This window comes from Protopterus annectens, chromosome 7.part0, assembly GCF_019279795.1.
Source record: "Protopterus annectens isolate FY-2018-M chromosome 7.part0, PAN1.0, whole genome shotgun sequence".
NCBI classification, from domain to species: Eukaryota; Metazoa; Chordata; order Ceratodontiformes; family Protopteridae; genus Protopterus; species Protopterus annectens.
Genome location: NC_056739.1, coordinates 873,531,399 through 873,546,750, shown reverse-complemented (window position 1 = coordinate 873,546,750; position 15,352 = coordinate 873,531,399). Strand labels below are relative to the sequence as shown.

General features: G+C 42.4%; 1 protein-coding gene across 1 annotated transcript in view; it reads right to left on the bottom strand.

Annotated features, from left to right (window-relative positions):
* DPP8 (dipeptidyl peptidase 8) overlaps nucleotides 1–15,352 on the bottom strand; it is a 1,004,126-nt gene that overhangs the window by 743,488 nt on the left and 245,286 nt on the right. Inside the window, exon 4 of the mRNA XM_044077448.1 lies at nucleotides 12,081–12,254. Coding sequence (XP_043933383.1) covers nucleotides 12,081–12,254 — 174 coding nt within the window. The remainder of the gene's footprint in view (nucleotides 1–12,080; nucleotides 12,255–15,352) is intronic.

Below are 15,352 nucleotides of genomic sequence, written 5' to 3'. Positions count from 1 at the left end.
TGACATACCTCCTTGGGCACGTCGGCCAGAGGCAGTACGGCCACGGATGCCCCACGAGAACCCATGGGCGACTGTCTGCGTGGTACCATTGGAGGCCCCTGCTCATGGCTGCCTTGTGGGGATGCATGTACCACAGGTACCACATTACCCTGATCTATGCCCACTGCTGACTGTCCATCACCTAGGGACAATGGTGACAAAGGATGTAATGGCAGGATGACTGTGCGCATTGACGGGTTGAAAGCTGTGTACTGTCAATTGGCTGACCAATGGCGGACCCAGACACACCTTCCTGCACCATTACAGACATTTCATCATCATCAGTACCTGGGGCACAAGCTTCAGGTTCCCTGCTGCAGGTCACCAGAGCAGCACCAGAACCTACGGGAGGAAAACATGGAACACAGATTACAGTCTCAATACATATTTGACAGAGATGCACTTCAATACTAATGCACACATTCAGAAATGGACACATGCACTCATGGACACTAACACACATGCACACTTGGGCACAGGCACACTTGCACACATGCACACACAGTAAACACACACATCAGTACCGTGTTACACTACTCAATTTACTACCTGTCAATTACAGTTATTGTGAACACAGTCACCAGCATGTCTACTACAGAGTTACACTACTCTTCCTAGTTTTATAAATTGTTTTACAGATAATGTTAAAAGACTCACCAGCATGTATGGCCTGCCTCATTGCTAGATGGGAGGGACCTGGAAGTGTGAAGAGAGTAATGTCAGTGGGCACATGTGTGCCATTCGTTTTGCACATGATACAGTACAGTAGTACACTAGTTCCCTTATACACATCAGCTGCACATCATGTCTGTATATATATCATGATGACAGATACATACCACATGCACACCTTATGCGTGCATGAAGTAACAGCGTACAGAACAGTCATATGTACATACCAGGAGTTAACTCTAATCTCACCCTTACCTCTCTTCAAGCGTCAACTCAAACTGTACTTCCAAAACCACTGGCTTTGTTCTTCTTGGAGTCCAGGCTAACGTCCCTCTCCCTACCCTCTCTTCACCTTTAACCCCTCATTGTGCATAGAAACTAGCTTCTACCCTGTTTCTTTCACCTTGATGTCCTTCTATGCTCTGACCTACTTCTCCCATCCCTCCCACCTCCTCTTGACTGTCTTCCTTCTTTTCCTCACTTCCCTTCTTGACTCCTGCCTCTTCCATATCATTGTATCTGTCATACTCCTTCTACTTCTCTACCCTTCTGAGCCCTAACTATTATGTATATGGCTTTTGCCTTATTGCATAACCATTATGCTTTAGGTAGGATTGCTTTGAAACCAACGGTACATTGTGTATGACTCTAAACTGTTTGACTTCCTTACATGTATGTTGATTTAATTAACAGGCTGGTGTACAATTCTATTATGTTGGCTGTCTGTATTAACAACTTGTCTGTCTGCCTTTATTACGTTATGTGTGGAGCTTTTCTCCACAGGCCTCTACTGAAAATGGACATATATCCAGCTAGACTATCTGGGTCAACAAATGTAAAAGTAATAACAATAAATGAATATGGCATCTTACCTGCATTTCGTTGTCTTGCTGCTGTGTGGATCCAACCTCCATCAGGATGCATGATTGTTGCTGTTGTTCTGGGGCTGGATCCACAACACTTAGCAGTAGCCCCTCCTGTCTGGTGAGGGGGGGATGTGTGGCCACCACCCCACCTGTGGCAACCTGTTGCCTGCGGATATCTGCAGCACGCTGGCGGACATTTCTTATCAAATCACTGCAGTGATGTCTCACCTGCTCATATGTCCTATCATGCATGCCAACATCATTTATCCTGCTAACGAGGTTTTGCCACAGTGCAGACCTCTCCTGCTGATTCTGGGTGGTGCGTGAGAACAGGATGGCATAGTCACGCACCAGGCTCTGGTGAATCACGTCATCCTCTGCAGCAGAGTAGGCAGGGTTCCTTTTGGTGCCATGTCTATCTGGAAAGGTACACAAACAGGTTATCAGCATAGTATCTCAACAATACATGGTACACATTCTATACAGGGAGTGTTAACTTCTACTTATTACTGCTTGGTTAAAACTTGATTACAGTGTAGCTATCATTCTATGTCATTTGTACTAAGTACTTGGCCTTCAGACCGGTTGTTTTACATTAGGGAGGTTGGTGGCAAGCACTGTGGTGGCAGGACACATATCTTTCATCCATTGAAGTTGGGAACTGCTGATTGTGGGCCCAGTGTACAAGTGTATTACTTCTGGTATGGGCAGTTGGCCTTCAGGCCAGTTATTTAACATTAACGAGGTTTGTGGTCTGCACTCGTGTGTGACAATAGGCTGTACTCTGCCATTCATAGCTGGGGACATCTGGTTTCAGGTTTATAGTGCCTGCATATCTGAGCTGTATCTTACTGACATTGCTACACCTTGTTTGTTGTAGCAAACACTACATCCAGGCCTCCTGGATCTACCTTTGTTTATATGCTTGTTATCTGTTAGCTTGTTATTTCACTGGTATGCTACTTCCACATAGTACACATCTTCTCAACACATCTGTGACTCACTACTGATATCTGCATTGCTTACTGTACGTACTTCCATGTTACACATGACAGCAAGTGACTGCTTGTCATTGTTGCATTTACTTAATTGTGACACATTGCACTTAGGTTACCTGGCACTTGCTCACTGACACTTTTATATCAGTCAGCAGTTGTAGGTAATGTCAGTACACCCTCACTCCCCACTGGACCTTGTTTTCAATCATTAATGATTACAGAATTCACAATAGTATTCTAGCATGTCCAGAGGTCAGTTGTCAGTTCCCTCCCCAGTCCAGCTGGTGAGTGTGGTACTCCAGAGACAATGTTAGAACAGATGCATGTACACAGACAACCCCCTCCTCCTAACAACAAATTCAAACTCATGTGAGTGATGCAACCATATACCAGACTGGAGGCTAGGCTCTGTCTACTCAATACCGCCATAACCAGTCAGGTGGCAAAGGGGATCACTCACTACACTTCCAGTCTCACGTAGACCTACCACAACAGCGGACCTAACACATGATCACACATGATCATACTTGTAGGCTCAGACCACAGCTCTGCCTATGCAGCAGAGACCTCCTAAGCAGACATCCAGGCAACCACTACCACATAAGCGAACATGTGCAACACATATCACACAAAGCCAATGTGCTGAACACTCACAGCCATTAACAGTTAACAACACACCTCATACACCTGTACTAGGTGCCTCTATCATCAGGCACACTCACATCACGTTCACCAGGCTTAACGAGGTGAGGGTCACGGTGTGCAGCCTGTCAGGCACTATGACCTGCCACATAACACAAACACTCAGGTAACCCCAAGGCAGGTACAGGTATGACTCAGTCAATGTCCATGCTGCTGTGAATGGCCTGACACATTCCTCCCTGGACTACATGACATGAGACATTACAGAGCTCTCTGAGCACGTAGCCGAGACAGTTTGACCCTGACCTTGAGTAGCATCCTACCCTCACCTAGAACGATGCCACAATATCAAGGCACGATGATCCCTTCCAACAATTGATTGACATACTGGTGTCATTCACAGGTGTGCCAATGCCTGCCATCTTGGGGTGGTATGCTTTGCTAGGGACAGCTTGCACCTGTCACCACAGTCCTATTGACATTTGGCGGAGCCTCCTGCTACACCCATAGTGCCTGTATTAGGCAAGGCTCATAAGGCAAACCCACATCCATTTGTATCACAAAGGATGAGGAAGTAAGAGTGATGCTACTCAACACTGGACGTCTAGACCCAAGGATGCACGCACTCAAAACCCTACCTAGCATTCTGGACATCGATATCTGTGCAGTAACATGAACCTGTTTCAGGTTTCACAGGAGCACACCAGTACTACCACATTATAGCTGTTACCATTCTTGTCGGCCCCAACACTTGAACAAGGGAGTATCAGTATTCAATGCAGATTCCCACGCCTCCACATTGGTGGCACAGTACAACATAGGTGTTAGGCCATTGAGTACAGAAGACGTAGTTGGGGACCTGGGGAAGAAACATAGTAGCGGTCTGTCATTTGTCTACCACATGGCCAGTGTGGATTGACAGACATGTTATATAGCCCAGCTAATCATGAGGGATTCACATGTATGGCAGGGGAGGTCATTGTGCCTCTTTACTCATCCATCATCAGGCCTATAATTGCGTACAATGCACCTTTTGGGATGTACCTAACCAGACACCTACAGCAACTGGTACAGGACAACAGTACATCATCAAGGGGATGCAATGGCTCACACAGATGTCATATGCTGCCCAGGTAAAGTGAATCCAGCTGGACTCAGTGGCATACTGCCTGTTCAGAGGCAATCTGTGCGTGCCATATACAGCCATGTCCTACCTAGCAGTAATGAGCGTGCTGCACCTCAGGCAATCAGAGTCCCATACAGCCACATGCTCAGGAGAGCTGGACCTCAGCACTGACATACATGGACATGCTGGAGGGGCATATTCTAACCGAGAGGCTCCCTTCACTCTGTAATGAGCTCACACTACTGGTTAGGCAGAGTCCCTCATTGACTCTCTTCCATAGGAATCTGGATGAGTGGATGGAGATCATAGTTGTACCCCAGGTATCACTTCTATGTCACTGTTAGACAGAGGCACAGTATACTAACGTCGGACAAGGGCATAGCAGCATAACTTGTAATTGGGTGGCAAAGACAAACACATTCTACTAGGCTTACCAATGCCCTAGGGCAAATAGCCTAGTATGAACCTATGAACATGTGTGTACTGCTATAGTACTTCTGCCATATGTTGCATGTGTGTGTGTTGTGGGGGATGCACAGGTAATGGCCAGATACTTCTGCACAGGTGACACGTCTGACACATTCTGGGTGTTCATCCATACATACTGGATGTGTGCTGCCATCCAACCCTGTGATGTGGACACACATTACTCAGCCTGGATATACATATCCGAACAACACCACAAGCACAGTACACTACCTTGCTATGTATGCATGTAATTACACAGTTATTCAGTAGTTATGACAGTGATGCTATCCATGCAGCCCACTGGGCCAGTGGAAGCCACAACACACACCGCCAGCACCTTTGCATATGCTTACCACAGACATCCCACATACTGCATGTACTGTGCACACAGATATCTAACCCAGAACAACTGCACACCACTTATTAATCCTGTCCAGTGGACTACAGATACAGGCATATTGTATAACAATAGTAGGAGGCTACTGCAGCACAGGGCAGATTCACATGACGGGAAGGCATCTGTTGTCTGCAGTGTTAAGATGCTTCACATTCACCAAATGCACAGATATTGGCAACATTGTTGCAGACAGTTTAGGTGCAGGTACCCCACCCCCATTGTCCTACACATGTGTTATTAGTTATCCCAGATGACTGTAACCTCCCTATCCTCTCACATGTCCAGGTGAGAGCCACCCTCATCATTGCAGAACACATATCATCACTGTTACGAAATGGTATCCCTGGATGTGTGCTACATTCACCCCTGGAGGACATAGCACCACATGACAGACTGATATTAATCCCTGGCCATACTACAGGATATGTACCTGAACAGTGCCATACATACACAGTGGTCCCACACCAATGAGGAGGAACCTCTACTGACCCTGGGAACTACTGCATCATATGCACAACTGGCCTTGTGTTCTAAGCTATGGAAGTGTTAGTTATGGCCCACATGTACAACAATATTACATATGTTTATATTTCATGACTATGTACACACAACCTATCTCATGGACATACCTATAGATAGTGAACTATGATACATTTGGAGGTGTCACAGTATACACAGGATTAACCTGCTACCTTGCATTACCTGTGTTTGTGGCAGCTGTTGCTGTGCCAGTGGTGCTGCTTGCTCCTTGCTGCTTGCTGCTGCTTTTGCTGCTGGCAGTCCTAATATTTGTTTGGTTGTTTTCTCTGTCTCTCTCTCTCTCTCTTTCTCCGTAGTGTTTGTGCAATGAATGTATTGCGTGAGTGTAGTGTGGGTACTCAATGCTTTTGTAGGTATCTGCATAGGTCCATGTGATGGCCTCTGCACCAATTGTAAGGCAGCATTTGCTAATTGCATGCAGCTGGGTGTGTACTGATTGCATGTCTCACTGTGATTTCAGGACACTGCTATAAAAGGGTATGTGAGATAGGCGTTGCCCTTTCAGATTGTAGGGCGTGGACCATGCTGGTATGCTGTTGACAGTGTTTTGTGAGTGTGAAGGTTAGTACATCTCCCATGCTTCATGCTGTGTTGTAGATTCAGGTTGCTGCATTTATCTTGCCTGTTCCCTGTAGTGAGTGTGTATGCATACTGACACCTACAACTATATGTCATATGTATTGCTATATAAATATATATATATCTGTGTACATATACATACTTTCATATATGTACATTAGCTGACATTATTGGGTACAAGCTAACAATTAGCAGGGCTGTTTCTGTTAACACTACACTAGTATGGGAATCCAGTAATTGGGACTATAAAAGTCTGCATGACATGCTTTGGATAGTAGACATACTATATTGCCTTTATCTTCATTCCTACTATTATATGTTCCACTTATTTAGCACTATATTCCTGTATGAGAGTCATGGCTTAGTGGTAGGTCATACAGACTAGTGTTACAATGGTCTTGTGGTAGGGCCTACTAGTATGCTCATATTCTGCTTTTGAGTTGAGTATAGGGCCTATCAATCAAAGTGCTGGAGGCACCTTTAAGCAGTTAAAGGGGTTAGTAGGTCTCACAGGAGCCAGGCTGTGTTGCAGATTCTGGTTGCTGCATATATCTTCACTGTTTCCTGTAGTGAGTGTGTATGGCTACTGAGACCTACAACTATATTTCATATGTATTAATATATATTTATATATATGTATGTGTAGATATACATACCTTCACATATGTACATTACCTTATGTTATTATGTACAAGCTAACAGGTAGCAGGGCTGTTTCTGTTAACACTGAACTAGTATGGGAATCCAGTAATTTGGCCATTAAAACTCTACCTGACATGCTTTGGATAGTACATCTCCTAAATTGCCTTTATACTGATTCCTACTATTACATGTTATATTTATTTTAGCACTGTGTTCTTGTAAAGCAGGCATGGCTTAGTGGTAGGTCATACAGACTAATGTTACCAAGGTCCTGGGTTCGAGACTGACAGTGGGTATTTATTTTTCTTTCCAGACTTTCAAAATGAGTACAGGACCTGTCAATCAAAGTGCCATAAAGGCACTTTTAAGCACTTAAAACCAGGTCTGCGCTCGTTTGCGCGGAGCTCACGCATGCGCAGTTGCGTTTAGCTCCGCTAACACAAGCGCACACCCGCGCTAATTTCTTTGAAAGAAAAGAAAAAGGGGTGACAGGAAAGTGGTGAAAAAGGGGTCACAAAGAGGGTAAGACAGTAGGGAAACAAGCGTGGGATTTGCAGGAGGGATGTAGGTAAGGCCCATAGATGCCCATGTCTTTGGCAGCAACAGCTGTGCATTTCCATGTATTTTGGTGAGACAATGGAAACCTTTCACCCCTGAGAGAGGTGTCAGGACAACATTAATATTTGTTGTAGAGCCAATTGTAATTAACTGCTTCAATGTCAAGCAGGCATGTGTGCGACATGGACAGCTATGTATGGGGCGTAATTTTTTTGTGGGTACAGAGTGCCCTTTTTTTTTTTTTTTCCAGGTGAGAGTGGTATGTCAGGTGAAGGAAGTCGGTATAGCTGGGGAGGTAGGTTGGGTAGGTTAACAGACAAGACAGACAAGGCGCATACAGGGGCGGTGTATGACACACGTGGGGGTGTTACACAAATGACGGGGATGGAGGTTGGGATTTCCAAGATGCATGAGCCCACAGATGGCAACAGTGGAACTGATATCCCCACCCATAGGCAGTTGCCACTGTTCCTTCACAGCCCAGGACAGGGCTGTGCTGGGGCTGTGTGGGGGCAACGGCGGGGCCGTTAGCTGTGCCACACGAGCCTCAAGCTGGCGTAGGGGCCCAAGAACAGTGTCTTGGATCTCCCTTCGCACCACAGACCGGACACAGCGGAGGGTGAGTGGACGAACCCCTCCGGCCACACTTGCAGAGGGGGGACGGGCCCCATCCCCTGCAGCTTCCACCCGAAGGTGGCACAGGGCCACCGGAGGGTCCGGCCTGGGCACTACTGCCAGGTGCAGTCACCAGCTGAGGTGGGAGAGGTGGGTCCGCTGGGACCTGCCTTCCCAAGCGTTCTATGTTTGTGAGTAGTTATGTTAGTTTGGGTTAGTGGCATTGTATTCCATTCAGATTAGTTGTAACAGAATGCATTGGTATTCCCATCAAACAAACACCCAGATATTAACACCATTGAACAAGGGGCATATCAATATCACATGCATTATTTGAACAGAAATACACAGTCAAACAACATGCAGGGTTGATTAATGGCAACAGGCCATCAGATTTGCAGGTATGAACAGGGCACATGCACGAACAGACATGCATATATTTTTGAAACGGACAAATGTCCATGATTAATGAAATGTTCACATACCATTATTTAGTGGGTGTTGTTATATGGAATTATAGGGTTGGGCGGAGATAGAAAGTGATGACACATTCATATGTTACACATTGATTTACATTTGTAATAGGTACACAATTAAGTTGAGGCTGATGTTTCAAAATAAATTTTATTTGACTGTCAAGCTACACCTGTTACAAATACATCACTATCCTACTTATTTTGAATTTGATCAGATACATCATCCTGCTACACTTTGATGACAGGACAGGGGACAACTATGGCTGTTTAGTCTGTCAGATAATCATTCATTCTATCTGCAAATTGTTTACTGTGATCACCATATACAGCATTTGGCCTAGACATTCCAGATTCTGACACACTGAAATCAGTTTGGGATATTAAGTTGTACTTCCCACATGCATTTAGTTCTGTAGAAACACACTGGGGCTAATATATTCAGGGGTTATTACTACTTTATTTATTCATACATGACCCTTTCTGTCACTCTCACACATCCTGCAACTTCACAGTTCAGGTTGCTACTTCTAGGCTTTGTTCACATGTTAGACTAGTGGTGATTCAAACACTTTCCAACAGCCTCACTTCTGTCATGATTCAGCATTTCAACAGGGGATATATCTCACATGTGACTACCTCAGATTCTGAAGCTGTACTCTTGAGACTACTGCAGGTTACACTATATTTAATTAATGGTGGGACATCTGTATTACAGCACTGTTTAATTCTATCAATTATATTTCCAGTTACACTTGCATACTGATGAACTTGTTGCAGCCATACCTGCAGACTTTCAAATCTTGCTTGCACATTATATTACTTTTAATCAATACACTGCAGTGTTCTGATACATGCTACAGTATAATATTTATTTACAAGTACTGGGTGGGGTTACTAACCTGCATGGTGGCACATCCGCACCAGCCTACGGGCATGCATCTCACGGTTCATAGAGCGGACACCTGCAGCTGTAATATGAAAGAAGTAATATTGGACTACACATCTCCATGGTATCAGCTAGTTGAAATCCTTACATACATAAGTAAAATGTAACTTACTCAGTAGTGGGGCGCTGGGCATATCCCGGGCCTCCTGGATCCATTCGGTCAACTGGTCTTGCTTGCGTCGCTTCAGGTCCGCATGGTGGTGACGGACCTGCTCACCAGTGAGTGGAATGCCAGTAGCACTGGTCAGATCACGAGCCAACTGGTCCCATGCCTCTGCCCTATATGCTCCCCATGAGACCTGGCCCTGCATGAGTTGGGCCTCGTGATGATGGACAAGGAGCCAGACCATGTATCTGGACTCCTCAACGCCCCAACGCTGTGCTCGAAAGCAACGTCCCTCACCTACTCCACTCATTCTGACTGCAGCTCTGTTCTACAATCGTTTCTGCTGTGTATTACGGCCTATAGGGCTTATATATGCCGCTTTTCACACACATTTCTCTGATTGGCCGTTTTGGAATTGTATCTACTTCACTGAAAATGCTTTCTCATGCTCCATTCTGGATTTTATCCCATATATATGCTATTTCTGCATTTCATGGTATTGCTGTCATGGCTTAGTGGTGTAGTACCTTGACTCTAGTGCATGGTATCCTCGGTTCGACTCTGGCAACTGACTTTTGATTTTCCTGACAGAAATGAGTTGAGGACCTGTCAATCAAACATGCCAAAAGCACTTTTAAGCACTTAAAACCAGGTCTGCGCTCGTTTGCGGAGGTAACATGCGCACTGGCAGTTAGCTTGTGGGGCGCGCCAAGCGGTGTGCGCTGGGATAAACCTTAATTGGCTAGTGACACACATGTTCAGCTGAGCACAGCTAGTTGCATACAGTTTCAGCCTGTTAAACCGGTGCCTAGCAACGGGCACGCAGTTTGCAGCTTTTTAACACTACTCAGCTACGGGCACTACGTCTCACAGCAGCTTAGCTATCGGTACATTTCTGACTATTTTTATTATTGTGTTACTTCAGAATATATGCTCCATTTCATTCCATTTTACAAAAGGGAATACATTTACATTTGTACAATACTGTCAGGGGGCTTTTTAGTGCTTATTTACAAAAAAAAAAAAAGGTTGTTGTGAGGGCTCGAACCCTGCCTGCCTACTCTTAGGCCGGCAACTCTACCGCTAAGCTATTACTTCTTGGCTTACTTTGCATATTTAGTTCTTATATCCTTTTCCACTGACTGCTAACTGTGATTGCGCTAGTAGCACACCCGCGCACACGAGCGCACACAGTAGCAAACATTTACGGGGTTTAACAAAAAAAAAAGGTTTTAATTTAATTTTATGACATTTCTTCACTTTATACACTGATGGTCAGTCGGGGCATGTGTTGTGTAGTGTGTTTATTCACATTTCCATGGCCTTTCTCGTGGCTGTTTACTTTCAGCCATTCTAGTCTTCCGGGGGCGTGTCCGCTTGCAGGGCTTAGCCTACAGACACGCCCCCTACTCTCTTACACGGATCGTGTAAGAGTTACTAGTGTGATTCAGCATGCCTCATGCACCTCATGCATATGCATGACATGCTGACATCACACAGTTTAACTGCAGCCTCCGTGTAAGAGTTATAACTCTTACACGGAGGCTTCCTGAATCTGGCCCTTAATGTTGCATATTATAACAATCCATTATGGAAACACTTTGATAAGAAAAGTTAGGCCAAGGTGAAAAAAGGAATAAGAAAACAAAGCAAAAGGGAACAAAATTAGATGATTTCTATGTATCACACATATTGTGTAAGACAGTGCAGGTAACACAGAACCTTCAAGTGAGGTGGAAGAAGGGCAATGTTGGGTAGAGATCTATTTATAATTACTTACAAATATAAATGAGGTGTATGTATGCACACTGTGTGCCACCTAGTCTCCAGTATGCATGCTGTCCAGAGAACATGTCCATGTAATGTAGCATACATTTGAACTGGATCCAGTTAGAGATGCACATTCATTGGACTTAGTGACCACATTGTGCATCTATAAGTGCTATAATAACAGAAAAAGATTACATTGTAGGATCACTTATAGGGACTATAGGTGTGGTAGGGACATATATTATGAAGTCCTAAGACTGTAGGTAGTTTTCTGAGATTAAAGAATTCATGCTACAGATGCAAACACGTGTGACACAATGGGCCAATTCAGTTACCCAGTTATCAAAATAAACACATGCATTTCAAAAGTCACTTACTTAGTCTTCTCTCATATGCCAGAATTATGTGGCTAAGAAACTTTGTAGTTCTGAACTATGACTGATTCAAATTACACTAACTGCAGTACAAAACAACAAAAAAAATGCATCTGCAAATCTACATATATTTGTTTCCGCAAGATGACAAACATCTGAGAAATGCTGGGATATGTTGACTAAGTTGTGCACATTAAGTGGTCAAAAACAAGATGCAAACTAAAATGCAACTATTTAATAGTGATTAAAACTAAATATCAACTCACAGTAAATCCATGCGTTCCTCCATCTTTAACATAATAAACATTATTCCTGGCTTGAAATAAAAACAATCCACTTTCTTGATGATAATCATAGGAGGTAATACCAAGTGTTCCAATTCTTTTCCTTTCTCTTAACAATTCCTCCTCACGGGAATACATTCCATAGTCTGAAGGAGACTGACAAAAAAAAAAACAGAAAAAACATTAACTACACTAATTACAAACATTAAATAATATCACACAGTTTAACAAACTATTTTGCTCAAACCAAGAAATATTTTAAATGTGTTATTCTTTCTTTAATTTGCTATTCATCTCAAATCTAAGCCATTACATACATACATACATACAAATGTTTCAAGCACGGGCACTAAAGCCCTTCTAGCTTGCCAATATGCCAAAACACTTGTTCCCATAATAAATGTCCAGGCTGTTCTTAAAAATATCTAAACTAGTACTTGCTTTAATGCAATTTGGTAGTCTGTTCCAAGCATCAGCTACTCTGTCAGAGAACCAATTAGTACACTTCTCATTCCTACAGAATCTTCTACATAGGTTATCTGACGATTCCCTAGTACTTTTTGATAACCCTAAACATTCCCAGAGGTAGTTGTCCTTAAATGCCTTATATACCTGAATAAGATCTCCTCTTAAATATCTGTAAGAGACACTGTACAAGTTCAGATATTTTAGTCTTTCATAATAACTTACATTTTCACATCCATGGATGCCCTTAGTATATTTCTGCTGTACTCTTTCCAGTTTACTCATGCTTGTTTTCCTATAGGGTTTCCATATTGTTATTCCATACTCAAGTTTGGGTCTAATGTAACTAAAAAACAATGACTTCATTATGTTTGATTTCCTAGACTTTATAAATCTTTTTCTACAAAGTATAGTTCTATAACTATCATTAGCCAATTGGTTGATATGATTAGAAAAACTCATAGCTGAATCTACTCATATACCCAGGTCCTTAAATGAGTCTACAGTTTCAATCACTGTGTGCTGTATTAAATATTCACCTTTCAGTTTGTCTCCCAAATCTCATATGCATATTTTTTTATGTATTTATCAACATATTATTCTCCTGTGCTCAAATGGTCAAATTATTTTGCAGCCATGCCTTATCTGTAACACTTGTAATCAGTTTACCCAATTTCAGGTTGGCAGCATATAGACTGTAGAACACCTCAGATGAAAAAGTAAGGTCTGAAAGATACAATCTAGACAAGTAAAGGCCTAGTACAGAGCCCTATGCGACACCTTGACTGTAACCAAGGATTTCACCTGTCCAGTTGGTGTGTGATACTTGCCATGTCCTATTTGTAAGCCATGCAGCTATCCATCTTATCAACAGTACATCAATACCTAGTTGTACTAATTTATTGATCAGCATTTTGTGCATGACCCTGTCAAATGCTGAAGTTAAATCTATATAAATCACATCACAGCACAATTTTTCATTCATAGCTGTTATTATATTGTTATAGAACATCATGTTACAGGTGGTAATAGATCTATTTTCAACATATGCATGCTGATATATGGTTTCAAGTCTCAACCTATCCAGTTCTGACAATAACTTATCCAGTATTACCTTCTCCATTATTTTTCCACAACATGAAAGTAGACTTAAGGGTCTATATGATTCTGGGTTTGTCTTACTCCCCTTTCCCTTAAAGACAGATTTAATAAGTGCATGTCTCCAATCTTGAGGAATCCCCCCATATTTATATGACCTAGTGAATAACAGATGTAATGGCAGTGTAAGTTCTTGCTGAAGTGTTCTCAAATCATTGTTACTTATTCCGTCTCCTCCCTGCGCTTTGTTTGGATCCAGTTTGCACAGTTCTTTTTCAATATAATCTAATTTGATTACAGTATCTAGGGTTACCTGGATGGAGCCAAACTGTTTTGCATAAGATTTTGCAAATATATTTATAATCTGTTGTGTCTGAGAATAAATTTTAGAAACTGCACACAGTTTATCAATTTGTGTATCTTTACTCCTTCCACTTCTTATGTATCTATAAAAAGGTTTCCTATTATGCTCAATATCTTTATACAAATTTTCTTCACATTTTTCTTGATATTGTCTAGCACTATGCTTAATCTGTTTGTCCAGCTTGTTTATTTCAGTTTTCAAAGTTGTAGTTCGACCTCTCTTCCATTTCTTATATTTTTTGTCTCTCACCTTAGGCAGGTATCTTGTTCTTATGGAAATATATCCCCCTGATGTTACGTGCCTAGATTCTAATGTTAAACATTTTTTTGACTTTTTGCACTCAAACAGTTTCTCTTTCAATACCGTCCACATTCCATCTGCAGGTTTCCCACTGAACAACGCACTCCAGTTAGTTTTATATAGCAACTTTTTTGCTTCCCTATAATCTGTAATTAACCTTCTGTGCATTGGCTTAGATTTCAGTTTGGTAGAATTATCTAGCAACAAATTAACCTTTATGACCCCATGATCACTGCACATCAATGGTGGTAAAACTTGACTTGAAGTTACAGTAATTTCTTTAGGAACACAAACATTATCTAGTATATTCTGTCCCCTGGTAGTTTTTTTTTACAATCAGAAGCATTTTTTGTTCCTGAATATACTCTATGAATAATTTCTTTACTAACATTGTTGAATCAGTATCATTCCAGTCTGTTTCTGGTAAATTTAGGTCCCCAGCTAATACTATTCTTCCCTCCTGTGTTTCATGCAAAAATGTATGAATTCCTATAGGTCATCTGCACGTGACGTTGGTGGTCTGTACACTCCAACAATTGTTATATGTTCGAGGGTTGTCTTTATTGTCACAGTTACACAGTCTATAGTATTGGTATTATCGTTGAACATGTAATAATCACAAGGCTCATGGCTATCTTTAATGTCTATCATAACACCTCCACCTGATTTTTTTTAGAATGTCTGTCATTTTCCTGAGTTGTCACCAATATGGCTGACTTTCATTATGGTTCCCACAAATATTCTTGATTGTTTTGGACTTGTGCAAGATCTACATTTCAGGAAGGAAAGGAAGTACAGCTATCTCTGGTCAAGCTGAATGTCCAATCTGTCTTTCCCTCCTGTTCTGGTTTGACATGAATATGACATAAATATGCCACTGTTCCAGACTAGTCCAATGGCCGGTGGCAGGGCAACCAGCAGTGTTGCTTGTAACAAGGGTGCAGTTAGTGATGTCAGTACAGGTGTGTAAGGCACCAAAGAAGACAAGTAAGAGGCTTATATTCTCTTCAGCTCTCAAGGTGGGTCA